This window comes from Struthio camelus, chromosome 4 (genome assembly GCF_040807025.1).
Source record: "Struthio camelus isolate bStrCam1 chromosome 4, bStrCam1.hap1, whole genome shotgun sequence".
NCBI classification, from domain to species: Eukaryota; Metazoa; Chordata; class Aves; order Struthioniformes; family Struthionidae; genus Struthio; species Struthio camelus.
The window spans coordinates 11,734,952-11,749,940 of NC_090945.1; the positions used below are offsets into that span (position 1 = coordinate 11,734,952).

At 41.6% G+C, this 14,989-nt stretch overlaps 1 protein-coding gene across 10 annotated transcripts in view; it reads left to right on the forward strand.

Annotated features, from left to right (window-relative positions):
* Positions 1–12,947, forward strand: part of LOC104145174 (glycerol-3-phosphate acyltransferase 3-like) — a 30,444-nt gene extending 17,497 nt beyond the window's left edge. For 2 of the 10 annotated variants that reach the window (XM_068941489.1, XM_068941495.1), the window contains 2 exons: positions 342–421; positions 898–1,237. In XM_068941489.1, the coding sequence (XP_068797590.1) occupies positions 342–421; positions 898–1,012 (195 nt within the window). In that variant the 3' untranslated portion in view covers positions 1,013–1,237. The other 8 variants (XR_011140808.1, XR_011140809.1, XR_011140810.1 and 5 more) reach the window with 8 other exon arrangements.
* The last annotated feature ends 2,042 nt before the right edge of the window (positions 12,948–14,989 follow it).

A 14,989-nucleotide genomic window follows, 5' to 3' on the forward strand; every position in this document is an offset into this window, starting at 1 on the left:
TCTGGGCTTCTTGTGGTCAGAGTGTTACTGAGGAACTGGGAGCAGATGCATGTCCTGCTCTGGCCAGGTCTGTGACCTTGCTCTGAGCATATGTTGTTTCAGACTGCCCTAGAAACCACAGAGCCTCCCACTTCTTTTTGGTACTGAATGCTGGCAAACCCAGCATGCTAACTTGCCAGGTGGCATTTCCGCGGTCCTGCTAAAACTGCCTTACAGGTCACATTTGGCTTTGTGAGTCTGGCATAAACCTGAGTGCCTGCTCTCTAGCAAGAAGCATATTTTAAAGTGGGGCGTAGAGAAAATGTTGAAGTTGAAAAGCAAATCATTTATATCTTTTTCAGGAAGAAGAAGATGCTGTCCACTTTGCTGACAGAGTCAAGGCTGTCATCGCTGCTCGAGGAGGAATGTCTGTACTTCCTTGGTAAGAAGCAACACCTTTTGAAGTTGGGCTTGAAACGTAGTTAGGTGTTCTGTAATCTGAAAGTTTAGCCTGGAATCTTTTAAAATTTCTTCTAATACTACAGCTGTGCTTTGGCTGTAGTTTACCACCCTTTACTGAGTTTGAGCGAATATTTTCTTATTCCATGAAGAATTCCACTAGAGTAAGTGGTGGACTAATGCAGTATAAAAAGAGGTACCAATCTGACGGAACGTGGATCCAGCCAACAGGTAGAATTTGATGAGAATAAATTCTTTGCCGGTTAAAAGCTGGATTAAAGGAAAGGCATTGTTTATATTATAATAGATTTTGGCAATACAGATCATTGAGCGTTGTACTGCAAAAGCTGACGTTTAAGATGAAAGTTGCTTTGACTATGTAGTCTAAATATTCTAAACTTTTTCTACCTTTACCGTGAAATGAACTCAAGGCTATTTTTTTTAATCTGTATCTTCCAGGGATGGAGGACTGAAAAGGAAAAAGGTCAAAGAGTCTTTCAAGCAGGAGCAACAGAAAAAATATTGCCAGATAGTAGTAGAAAATGGAACAGTGGGAAATGCCAATGTTCATTGAATGGTGTTTATTTTACCTCATGTTTTTTTTTTTTCCCCCATAACTTATGTCGTTCAGAAACAGGGCTATATGTTATACATTAAACCCCTTGTCTTTACCTGCTGTCCCTGTAAGACATGTTGCATGTGACATGGCAGAAAAGCCATAAGCAAATAGTGCTCTGTTTTAACTAAGAATGTATGTTTATGAATAGGAAGATTTATAACGTGTTTTTTTTGGATTTCTTTCCAGTGATGAGTGAGAACTCTACAATAAAATTAGTAAGTTTCATTATAACACCAATTTTCTAATCTCTGAGTTACTTTAACAACTTAGATGTTAACTTGTTAACTCTTAATTAAACATTTCCGTACTCCCAGCCGATAGCAACAATTTGTTTTAGCAGTTTTGCTGTGAGCTAGAGGCACTGTCTTGTGTTAGAGATAAAACCTGCTGATGTCAGAAGCCATTGAGTAGTTCAGCAAAATGTATTTTTGGAACTGGAAATTGGAGATGAAGTGTTGGCTATCGCAAGGAAAGAGGCGGTTGCAGACTTTGCTCTTCAGGTTACAAGACCAGAGGTTGCACGGTAGGACATGTTCAAGGGTCCTGCTGAAAAGCAGCAGAACAACTGACATAATAGCATATCCCAGATGCCTAGCTATGTCACTGGGATAAATTAGTCTGAAGAAAGGACAATATGATAGAAAAATGCAGCATATTGCTGCGTTATGTTTTGACTTGTGGTTTTGCTATATCCCTTTCTATGTCTGTTTTTGTGCGTTGCATGAATTAGAGAGAACTATGTCGTGGCCTCCGTCGTCATCTGTTGGGGTTATTTATGGCTAGCTGCCTGCGTGTGTCATCACTAGTTGTGAAGGCTGTCGATTGCTCACTGGCAAGCCCACACACCAGAAATAATTAATGTGAGTGCACTTAAGGAACGTGAGGTGTAAATATTCCAGTCACCTTTCGTGTTTCTTTGTATAAAATGTTTGCTTTCCCATTGAGTAGCTCTCACTAGGAAGGATCTGGCTTTTTTTTAATGATCTGAATGTCAGTAATGAAGCGCACACAAATAGGTGTTACTTTGCTCTGCCTAAGTTGCTGGAAGACAGATGAGTCAGTAAGGACTGTTAATAAGGTTTGTATTACAACAGCCCATTGATTGAGGTCTCATCAGAGATGGAGGGTCTGTCATGGCAAGCTATGTATACAGCACTGCACAAATACAAGCTATAAAACTGCCCAGCCCTGGAGAGTTTTGAGTTTAGTTATACAAAACTAATATGGTGCGGAGGGGCTAACAGAGGGGAAGGAACTTGCTTAAGGCCGCACAGCTCAGGAATAGAGAACTGAGCTCACCTCCATGTGTGGCCTGGCCCAGTGTATCATCCCTGAGTTTAGTTTCTACAAATACATGAGTTCTCTCACTGGGTCAGTCAGCCCAAACTTTGATATTTTTGGGTAGACAGTAGCAGAAAATGCCCTTTTAAAAAGCCATTAGCCACCCAGGTAGGAAGAGTACTAGCAGTAAACCTGCAAAAGAGAACTGCATTTGCCTCTCCCGGTGTCGGAGAGGTCTGCCTGCCTTTTCCCTTTTGCTCCTGACAGTTCTAAGCTGTGCTCGCACGTTCATTAGGGTTCTTGATTTAGTTTCTTAGCGTAAGTATCCGAAGTAACATGACAGACTCTCCTGGTACCTGTTAAACCTCTTCTGTGGGCCTAAGTTTAAAATTGGGACTTCCCTTTTTCTTCCCTATGTCATTGATCTCTGAGTCACTAAGAGAGATTGCAGTTGTATGTGAACGGTTAAGACAAGTGCTGAGAGCAGCTTTTCCACAGAATCCTGTCCCTCCACCCTGCTCAGAGATGGAAGGGGAGATGGAACAGGCAGTAGCAGGGGACTGAGAGAGGAAGAGATGGGGAGAGAAGGAGGAAATGTTGGAACAGAAATCTCATTTGGGCTCCCTTTTCACAAGCCATTAGGAAATGTGCCTCTCTTCCTGTCCAGCCACATTTCCCCAGCTTACTGAGAGGAGAAAAGCTGTTGGATGCCTGACCCTCGTTATGGTTATGACTCTAGACCTTCTAAGAGTATAGACTGAACCTCAGAATCTGGGAGTATTCAGTGTCACAGAGGTGGCCGAGTGTCTGTGCGTTTCTGCCATCTTTTGGCTGCCTTGACAAAAAAAAAAAAAAGCTTAAAAAGTCATAGCTGTAGGTTATAATGAAAGCTTTTAATTAATTAACACCTTTTAATGAAGCTTTAATTAAGCTTTTATTTTTTTATTTTTTACCCTTTAATTTTACCCTTTTATTTTTTACCCTTTAATCACGCTTTTAATTAATTAATTGAATTAATTAACACCTTTAGGTTATAATGAAATTTAAAGCAAACAAACTGACTCAAGGGGAAAAAACAATCCTTTGATTCATTGATATTAGTTATTTTTCCATGTTGCTTTCTGAAACTCCACTTTAATTTTGAAATTCAAGGTTTATTATCATCAGCACAGCTGAGTGATTCTGATTTTGACATTCTAAACTATGTATGTAAACAAATTGTTGGTATCTTAAGGTTAGATCTTAATGTGGTGCAAATCAATGCAAGTCTATCGACTTTCAAAGCAATCTCAAGTTTGAGATCTGGTCCTGTGTTTGGGTTTGGGTTTTGGTTGGTTATTTTTTTACCTTGTAACATGGAAACCAGAATGCTCATTTACATTTGAAGTTCTCCCTCAGTGGAGTCATCTGGCTAGCTTACAAAACAGACAGCTAGAAAGGGGAAGGTAGTTATTTAAGTTAATATTGAGAGGAGAGCAATGCAGTTTGTGCTTGTTTTACCATGGCAGATCTTCACCCTGTGCTCCCTCCACCTAAGGCAGCCTGTAACATCAGGGCTGTGGGGAGAGGCATGGCAGAGCATCCCCACAACCCAGACTGCAGCTCAGTGGGTTGGGTAAATCACCCTGTGTGCTTCAGCACCTATGGAATACTTTTTTCCTTTCCTTTTTCTATCCTTTACTACCTTCTCCCTTCCAGTAAAAATATTTTCTTTTATTAAATATTCTTCCCTCTTGGTGGTGGGTTTTCGTTCTTCTCCATTGGAAGCCGGGGTAGTAGGGCACTTGAAGTTGGTTCGATGTGTTCTGATCATACCATGTCAATGACAGGAATCTGATGTGCTTTGTTAGCTGCTGGCAAAAATGCCAGCCTGGCTTTAGATGGAGACTACTGTTTTTTGAATCTTACCTTGCCAGATTCCTCTCCTGGGACCTTGTATCCATGGGGCCCATTGGTGTGAGGCAGCAGCAGTCTTGTTTGTGCACTGCCTTACCGCACTTTGAAGAAAGGCGTGCACAGGTTTTGATGGTCCTTTTTTCGGCTACCCTCCATCTCCTCCTCAGTTTTGCTGCTTTCCTTTCTCCTGATATTCTGTGTGTGATCTCTATTTTACCTGCGTTTATCATCAGTGGCCTTTAGCAAAGGCTTCTAGCTGAGGTTGTATAGTGACTTTAGAGTGCAGGGGTTGTGGGTAAGTTGTTTGTTTTCTAAAAGGACACCACAGATAAGTAAGTCCTCCTCCTCCAGCAGGAGGATGTGGTAACGGTAAAAAGAACACATTCTTTTGATAACTCATGAGTGGGAAGTTTGTAAGCTGCAGCTTCTCACGGTGGGATAACTTAAATTTGTTTGTGTTACTCGTCCTCCTCTTTTCTCTGCTTATCTTCTCTCCATCTCTTAGGAGTCAGGCTTCTTGGTTGTTTGAGATCCTATTTTTACTCTAGGAGCAGGAGCAGGTGCAGTGGAGTCTCGTGGAGAATTGTTCCCATTGATAGGTCTGGATGGAAAGGAAGGAATATTTCAGAGGATCAGGCCCTCAAAAATATCTCAGTGTAAGTAACTTTTTTTTTTTTGTTAGATATGCAAGCCACAAGATGTATCCTTACCTGGAGAAGCCTGCAGCGCTATCTTCTTGAAGAGCACAAAACAGAGCAGCAAAAGAAATGGAAAGCTTTCTCTCTAGTTTACTACTTAATAGCAGTAGTAAACACTCCCTCTGGCTCCTTAGCCAATGAGCTTCACACTTCACTTAAGCAAGACTGCCTAAGGAGCACTTTTCCTAAAAGTGCCTACTGTCTTTGAATCCATTGGGTGTTTTTTTTCCTCTCAGTAAAATATATGAGGACCTTCTGATACAGCTAATCATTTTGGGAAGTCCTACATTATAAAGCTTGACTTTCCTTTGGAATTCGGTGCTGCTGATTACTACCCATGTATGAAGCGCCTAAGTGATGTTAATTGTGGCCGTGACACTCATTTACCATAGTGATGAAACTGCAACAAATCAAAGTAGTCATAGGTGAGTTCATCCCTCATGTCTGAGATGCCTAAGGCTAATGGCAGTGGGCCATGTGTTGAAAATAAACATACGCTGGAATGAATGAATGAAGTCAGGCCATCCCATTATGGGGGTGGGTTAGCGAGACTGAAAATCCAAGTGGATGCTTATGTTAAGTTTCAAGGACATAACTATTTGATGTGCTGTGTGGATGGCAAGCCAGACATTTTAAGTGAGCTCCACCTTTTGATCTTCAGTAGAAATCATGCAGCATGCCCAAAGTACAGTGCAGAATTTTAGTGCACAGTGTGTGTCCTGGGGTGGGATGGGCCCTGAAGCTACTTTGGGTCACTGTCCTGACTCTGCACTGGGCTGAAGGCTGGAGCTGTCTCCCCAGGTGGGTTGAGAGGTTTGTGGCCTTGAATAAATAAGGGCAACTCTCAGAATCCCATAAATGCTGGGGCACTGGATCTGATGTGCCTTTTTCTTCAGGCAGGCTTCCCATGCCAGTGCTTTTGAAGGAGTCCTCTGAAAGCAACTTCTTGGCTGTTTGCCTTAGTGTTACATAAATCTTCCTTGGCTGGAGCTAGAACTTGCAAGGATGATTTATGCTTTGACCCCCTTTATACTAAATGTGCAGACTGAAATAGCTTGAGCGTCTGGCTCCTACTTCTGGGTTTTCAGTTTTGGTCTGGAAGGAGGTTATTTGCACGTTACAGCTATTCACCTTGGAAGTATATTGCACTGCCCTGCTAAAAGGGTGAAGTACCCTGAAACTGGTTTAACTGCCCACTGTTGAAGTAGTGTAAGGTGAATTCTGTGTAAATGATTGGCGTGGGCTTAATATCTTTGTGTCAGCTGTATAAATAGGTTCTCTAAGTTTCCTGGGCCTCTCAAAATTTATATGAACCAAGTATTGGAAGGGACCAAAAGTTCTGAGGTTTCCATAGGTTTCCAGCTTTCTAAACATAAATCTGTAGGCTGTTAGCCATGTGCAAAAAATGTGATGTGGTTTTGTATATATACATTATATGTATAAAATACTAATATAATTTCTGTTTAGAAATAGTCTATGAAGGGTGCCTGAGTGACTGCTAGCTATTAGGAGCATAGCACAGACATCAGAAGTGTGTATTAATTACATCAGTAGAAATGTTAAATAGAAATGTCATAGATCGTTGTAGGATGTGGTAATAAGCAACTTAATGACCTCTTGTACTCCATGATAATTGTGTCACGGTTTGTTAAAACATCTATTTACTGTAACATACCTGCATCTTAAGAACAATCGTTGCAGCTACAGAGTCCGTATTCCTCTTTCCTCCAAATGTCTTCTCACTCTCTCTACAGCTGTGTGCTGTCTTGTTTCTGACTTTCTTATTTCTTGGACTTCTGCTGACTTGCTTTACTCTACTGGGAGATGCTTCTCCTTTCCCTAAGTATCTGACTAAGTCCACATTGCATCCACTTGACTGGACTCACTGTTGTTTTGGGAATTTGTTTCAGTAGTTGTACATGCAAACGCTAGGAGACATGTGCTTTATAGCTAATGCCAAGATTGCCATCTAGCGGCATCTAGTTAGTGCTAGGAAACTGTCCCACCTACAGCTTTCTCAACTTTTCATTTGATGCAGATTCGTCCTAAATACTGATGTATGAGCCTGAATACTGATGTATTTTTTCCTAGATTTCCAGGAAAATATGTAAACACCCCCTGAACACAAGCTCTTTGGTCATTAGTCATGCTGCATTACATGCAAAAGTTATTTCAAAATGAAGTTGTTTTAGAGTTTGTTGTTTCCATGGATCTGCACAACGGTGATGCTTGTGTGCTTCCAGAGAAGGCCAGGAGAATCTGCTCTTGATTACAGCTGGGACTGGCTTGGCGCTTAACCAGTGCACTTTGTCAGCCCACAGAAAGGTGGGAAATGCCTGGAAAAATACAAACCAGCTCTTTTCCTACTGGACGTGAATCCAGATTACATGTGTAAGTTCACTGGAGTTGGCCAATACTAATCCTGACTTTCAATGCAAGCTCTGCTATATGTAAGCCCATAAAAGGGATTCATATACCTTAAACATGTACTGGAATAACTAGCAGGATCATATGAGAATTACTGAACTGCTGGGGTTAGTCCTGCATATGGATCTACTGCTAGAACTAACACACTGTCAGATAATTAATTATGGGTCTGCGGGATATACGTATTGCAAAACTTGTTGTCTAGAATATATGGTGTATAGCACAGTTGGGTAGCCTGGCTTCATTCTTAAAGTTAACGCTGCAACTGTAAGTTCCCCTCATTAGTCCTGAGAGGGAGATCTGCAAAGTCAGAGTAATCTTTAAAGGGGAGCAAGAGGAGATAAACAACGCAGTCACATTGGGAAGAGGATGGTGGTGTTTTGGCTCAGGCAGCTCAGATCTTGGGCTTGCCCATTCAAAGGTGCGGGGCTGGAGCGTGCTGCATGCGTCGTCTTCCCTCGCTGCTGGACTCTGCATCCTGTTTAAAAGGTTTTATTTTTTCTTTCCTAACTTAAAAGTATAAAAATTGAGAGAGAGAGTTGAGGCCTAAAATAATGAATGTGGCCCTTGCCATGGTGTTGTGAGAGTGCTCAGCAGAAAATAACTTGGAGAAAATGGAGCCCCTGTGTCTGCTACTATTCTGGGGTGGGTGGCAGTATTGGGTGTCCCTCATATTCTCTTTATGGCTGTTTGTAGGCTCTGTGACGCTGTGGCAGCTGAAGGAGCTGGGGCCACGTACAGACCAGGAGCGCTCAGCTCTGCTCTCCAGGGACCCAGTTCTCAGGTTGCTCTGCCCAGGCTGCAGTATGGTGGTTAGAGACGCTGCTGGGGGGCTATCTTTCCGCAAAACGAGAAAAGCTGCATGCAATTGGCAGTAAGCTGTGACTTTTTTTTTTTTTTTCCTTTTCTTTCTACAGTGCCTTATAGTCTGAAGGAAGCCATATGTTATTGCGAGTCAGTCTCTGCCTGTAACCCATGGGAGCTCGTACCCCTAGTAAATGACTGCAAGCTTGCGCTTGCTCTAAGTTTCGGCAGTTGTGTGCTTTAGCGTTTCCCTGGGTGGGTGAAGGTTAGGTCATCTTATCACTGTGACAAGCCAAAAGCAGAGATGGTTCTGTGCTCTTAACTGCTTCAAAAGCAGATGCAGGTCTACCCCCCCTGCTTTTGCCTGTGTGTTAATATTCAATAGAGGCAGGTTGCAAGCCTGGCGTGTGTTCCTGAAGGCAACGTGTCGCTTGTCATTTGCTGTGGTTAGTTTTTGCTGTGAACTCCTTAGCTTCCTCAGCATGTTGATGCTGTTTGCTCCTGTTTTGGGACTGGGGTCATTTCTGGAAGAAAACATGCTTTCAGGATGATGGGGGTGGAGGGGGGGGAATACTCTGAACTTGCATTTAGTTATGCTGTAGTGAAAACAGTGACCAGTTAAAGGCTGGGTACTCAGATCTGGCATTTACTCAGACTCTTCCGTGTCAGCTTGCCTCAAATGGAAAGGAGAGAAGCAGTCTGGGCAGCTTTTCACCTGATGTTTATTTTAGCCTGAAGGCACTCTGAGAAACATCTTGGAGTTTGTGTGTGGTTTGAGGCCTAATATTGAGTTGGCCAATGAAGACAGATCCTTTATAGACAGGACCTTTGCATTTTCTGGCCTCTCTGGAGGATTTGCTTTTGGAAATGACTGTGCTGTGATGAAATAGCTGTTTGCACATGCTCTTTGGAGCGTGTTTCCCACCTTTGACACAGGTTCTGGAGGTAACCTGTGAGGGGTTTATTTGGTTTTGGAAAAGCCAGCTTAGAATTTAGTGGGCACGCTATGGAGACAGAGCCCTTCCTGGCTTTTTTTAAGCCGAATGACAGATTTTAGCTTCATAGCCATTTCTCCTCTCCCCTCCTCCTCCTTGATTTATTATTCTATTTAACGATGGCTCCTCAATTAGTGTACCAGCCTCATTTGTGAGTAGGGTTCATTGTGATCAATGGTCATCAAGGCTGGCATTTAGTACATCCAATCAGTGATATTCTATATAATGGCCATGGTATTGACTGATTTCTAATTTTACAGTATGTTGAGCCCTGTTGAACTCTTTCAATATGATAATTGCTTTACTAATCAGTAGTCATGATTTGTGTGCAAATGTGGATTATTGACAACAGTTTATACCCCTTGGTATTTGTATTTGACTATAAGAAAGATAGATGTGGTGAAGCGTTAACCATATCAGTGGCTATTAAATAGAATAATTATGGAGGCAATATTATCTTTTTGTAGATTAGACTTTCTTAAAATATAATCTTATTAGATAATAGATAAAGATATCTTTCTTTATATATGGGATAGCTACTAAATGCTCATTTACAACTTGATAGACATCACCTATTAAACAGTATATTTCATAACAAGTAATAAACATGTTTATTCATTAATTTATACGTAAAATAGTGTTTCATGAATTATATAATAAATACAAAAAGAGAAGATTCATCATATATAGCTAGAGGCCCTCTGCTTTACCCATATGATGTATAACTTTACAAAAGATACATGAGATGTATACATACATTATTAAGCAATAACAATGTATACTTGCACATCAAATAGAAAAACTTGTTATACTTCATATAACGACTCTATTTGTCATTTTAAAATTAATTTTATTTTATAAAATATATCTGCAGGGGACTATAAGGCTATATATAGATCATACATTTCTTAAAAATATCTAAAGCATTAACTGAACCAAATGTTACATTTTTGCTGATTTTTATCCAGACACAATCTGTGTGTTTAGTTTATTGTTGTTGTTTGCATGTCACACCCTCTCCCTTTGCATTGTATTATGTCATTACTCAAATCCTGGAGGCTCTGTTCCTCGGTCAGTCCCGTGTTATGAGCGACGTGGGGTTCTGGTGGGTACCTGAAGTGTGTAGTTTGGTTTGCATCGGATAATCTGATCTGTTTGTTAAACTGGGATGGGTTGCTCTCACTGTGGGACCAGGAGGTGGCAGCGCTCTACGCATGTGTAACGCTGCTGTGAGGAACAGAACCTGATTAACGCTCTTTTGGGAAGTATATCCTTAGTATAACTTTACTAAGTAAAAACAAAAAACCACACACACACACAAACGTGAAAAGGTAAGTTGATTTACTGGACAGCAGCATGTTTTGTCCTTCCTTATAATACTGACATGAGCGGAAAAATACAGTATCATTTTAGGTAGTAATTTTGTTGTATGCACGCTAAAGTCCCTAGAGAGGTCATGACGGCTGTTCCTCCGTGTTTTCTTCCTCTCCAGGTGCAGCAGAAGGGCAGGCTGTCAGGCCTCAGCTCACGGGAGGGCATGTACAGGGAGGTGCCACCCCTGCAGCCTACTCTTGTTGCAGGTTCACCTATGCCTGCTGGGGTTGCCTTTTTGCAGCATTTTTGGTCTTTGAAGATAGTAGCCACATCACCTCCCATGCCTGATACTTAGAACTGTCCCCATAGCCACAAAATCCCTCCTATGTTAGAGCCCAGGGAGCTTAGTCACTTTAGCCCAGATGCATTAAAGGGCATAAAGGGAGGGCCATTGCTAAATTGCATTCTGATACTTTTCTGGTGTTACAGAGCTAAGCTTTAGATATGTGTGTAAGTATTTTGTGGTATTAAGGCCAGCATATTTAGCAACTTGCAGGATCAAGCCCTGATAAAGCCCACTGAAAAATGTTTAAGTGCATTGCTTGCCAGAAAGGTTCTGAAATATTGTTTTCAGGCTCACAAGGAGCCTCAGCTGTTCCATTCCAAGTGATAAAGTCGTGCCGTAGATGTGAGGCCAGGTTTTCAGAAAGTCCATGCTCAGGCTCTCTGAATTAAGAGTTAGGTGCTTAACAGCCGTGCAGATTTACACCTTTGACCATACTCGTGTGACCATTGCAGATTAGAGAAGATCTCTCTCCTTTTTTAGCCAGCATTGAAGGCTCAGGTTCTGAGCGAGTTGCCTCAGCACCAGCACATCTGAGACGTGCTAGGTTATGTGCGGCACACGTGCAAGGTTGGCAGATAAATAATATAGGACCTCTGAGAGACCTGCGCCTCCTATAGCATAGCTGGTGGTGGTGGTGGCGGCTTGGTGATGTGTCCCAGCCCACTGGATTTCATGATGTTATGCTCCTAAATGATAAAAGAAGTTGACAAGCAGTTCTGGGGTTTAGGCTTTGATGTGGGGCTTTTGAGTTTATTGCCTTTGCCCTTTGCATGTGTAATCCAGCAAGTTTAATCTCCAAACTGGACTGCAGAATGAGAGTATGGTAAGACAGGAGTTTGGCTCTGGAGCCCTGTTGTTATTTATACAGCTGGGATGAGGAGCTGTCTGTGCCAAAGATGATATCATGATTTACTCAAAATAGAACCCCAAAAGAGGGAACTGAAGAAAAAACTCTGGCCTGGATTGCCTGGAAGTCTATTAGTGGAGGCAGCAGGAGACTATGTTTCAGCTCCTATTCCGAATTGGTGTGCTTTAGGGTAACTTGCCTCTCGGACTTTCTGTGAAAAAGGGCTGGGCTGGTTAAAGTACTTGCCTCCAGAGAGGCCACTTAACTGGGAGTCCTGGGCAGAGACCAGGTGCTTTTCTGTGGCCTGGAGCTGCGTGTCTCCACTGTAGTGCATTTCCTATTAGCTATTTCAGCCTGAATCCACTTCGGTATTCTTTGCTTCTGTTAATCGCATTCTTGGGTGCCTATGTTTCCCCACATATTGTAAGGAGAAGCTAGGCTTGGGGCTTTTAATGGGGTTTTAATGGCAACTGGACTGCTGAACTTCCAGAATCCGAAATCTCTCTGTGGACATTTCCCTTAAATTCTCGTGGTGGAGCCGGCCTGGGCACGGTGTTTATGAAGTGTTGAGCGCGTCCCAGCCCTGACCCGTGCTGGAGGCCACACGCAGTACTGCAACTCAGAGTAAACACCGCTAGCCTTAAAAGCACTGTAAAAGTAAGCCACCTGTTAATACTTGTATGTATTTTTAGCGTAATTTGAGTTAGAGGTCAATGACAGCAGACCAGGAGACTGTTACAAATTCTGGTTGGGTTTCAGGATGCTAAGTGAAGCTGAAAACATCCAACTCCATGTATAAAGCATATCAATTTTTACAGTGAGTTATAGAAAGTACAGTGGTGGAGAAAAAGCATGACCTGCCTGCAATCAAAAGACAAATGAATGGATGAAGAATTGCATTGAGTGGTTTCCTGGCTATCTGCCACTCGGGAATGGCAGGAGATAAAAGGGAGTGCTGGGATAACTATGATATATCTGACTGTATTTATTTTCAATAAAATACTGATATTTACATGAGATTAAACTGTTTGATATTCTGAAGGTGCCTGGCTGTACTGACAGGAGACAAATGAAAAGCCACTTTTTTATTAGACCTGACCTACTAGAAACCAATAATGTATACAGTAACTTAGAAAATGAAGAATGTGACTGCTGAATGAAGGGCCACTTTCCCGACCCTCCTCCTGAACTGGGTCAATGGGATTTCCTTAATCCTAGAAGGCAAATTCACAGCTATGCTCCATGGAGTGAAAACTCTGTAGGCTTTGATACTTAAGCAGAATAAAATAACAGTAACCAAAGGAATATAAAAAGAAGTTATTGAGAAAACCAGTGTGGTATAGTTGATGAGAATTTTACACGTGCTTTTTCTCAGTCTTTGATCCCATCCAACTGTCACAGTCATGCATTATATGTCCTACAAAACTCTTTTTCCAGGCAATGAATGTAAATGCATTTTCACTAAAGCCATAAAAATATATTGTTACTAATCTTGGCAGAACAAATATTAGGACTCTTGATAATTGCCCACACAATTAAATGAAAACCATCTTTTTGGATCCACTGAAGCCTCTGTTTTAAATAAACTCAGAGCATTTCCTTTTAACTTCAGCTTTTCTCCTCTGCTTTATAATTTGTAAAATAAATTGAAATATAGTACTTTTCAAATGGAAGTTATTTGAAATAAGAAGTTCAAGAATTCTGTTCAGATAAGGTTTATGAAAATATTTTGTTTCGAGTTTATCAGTATTGCCACATTCTCATGGGATGTGTTTGTTTCTAATGGTTTACACTTTCTGCTGGAAAATGCTCTGTTAGAAGGTATAACCAGATGTATTCTTTTTGCATAAAATAGTCCTTCAAAAAAGGAGAGTGTGGAAAATTATGGAAATTAGCACTGTGTCCCTGACTTCAGTGGACTGATGCTGGCTTACCCATGCTGAAAGTCTGGTCGTAAAGCTTGGAAGGAAAATGTCATTTCTATTAGGAAAATAGGCTTCCTGGTTAAAGCGAGGCTGAATAGTTGGGTCGTATGTTTTTCACATGCTACGATGCAGACAAATAAAATGTAATTGGGGGACTTAATTTGAAAGTGATTTATTGCTAGATAAATGACCAGTGGTTTATAATAGCTATATGTTTTTTAAAAGACAAAGGCCACTGGGCAAAGAGAGCAAAGGTGTGTTTTATTTTGTTTCATTTTTTTAATAAGCCAACAATTTTTTGATAGTTAATAGCTGTTCTGTGATGGGAATGCAGGATGCACGCAAAGGATGAACTTCAGCACATTCATGACAGGACTTTGGCAGCATCTCTAAAAAGAAGCTGTCGAGTTATTAAACATGTTTCTTCCTTACTGTACCAGGCAGACAAGAAGCTTCTAAGAGCAGCTCAAGAACAGCACTGTTTTTCTCCAATTTAATATTAATGGATTTGTGAAATAGTCATGCAAAGGGGGAAGGGATACCTGAATGCAGTAAAATAGGAATTTCTGTTTACATGTTCAGTCTTGCTTCTGTCACGCTTCTGTTCAGTTTGCACAGAATGGCTGGCCATGCTGAAAACTGTGCTTCCTTAAAATTTCTTTTTGCCAGCATTTTTTCCCACTGACACACAGTGATGGCAGAGATAAAACCAGTTATCTTTTCCTGCTCTGAAAAGCCAGTGCTGGTGTGGACTCTGTTTTCTGCTGCGTTTCTGGAGCCTGCAGGCATTGGGCTGCTTCTCGTGTCATCCAGGACAGGGCAGGTACAGTAGCTAAGCCGCTACAATAGCAAACACGTGTCTCAAATCTGTGTGATGAAATAGTATAACTAGCAAAGCAATCACCAGAACTTTGCTCTGATATTTGAGGGACACCAGTGGATTTCAGCCCTCTATGCTTCAGGAATTTGCCGTATGGCACTAAGTTTGACATGCACTGTGCTCGTTTGAACCATTTTTGCATTTTACTGAAACAATGATTAACCAGTGCATGGACTGGATTAAACTGATCTCCCCCTGCCCCCTGTCTGTTCTTTAGGATTGTTACCAAACCGAGAAGCTCTTTGCCTTGCACAGGTTTATCAGTATTGCCATGCTTGCTTCAGATGGCAACCTGAGGTTTTACTGTCTTCCTGAAGACACTAAAACATAATGGAGGTGAAATCTATGTGACACTTTAGCGCGAACACAGGGCTGTCCCCACAGCAGCACAGGATTGTGTGCATTGCCGCTGCCTGCGCTACATCTGCCCTTTGGCGAGACGCCTCCGTTCCTTAATGCAGAATGCAAGCTAACAAAACACCCCGAAACCTTTGGCCTCTGCCACTTGTAGCTGACATG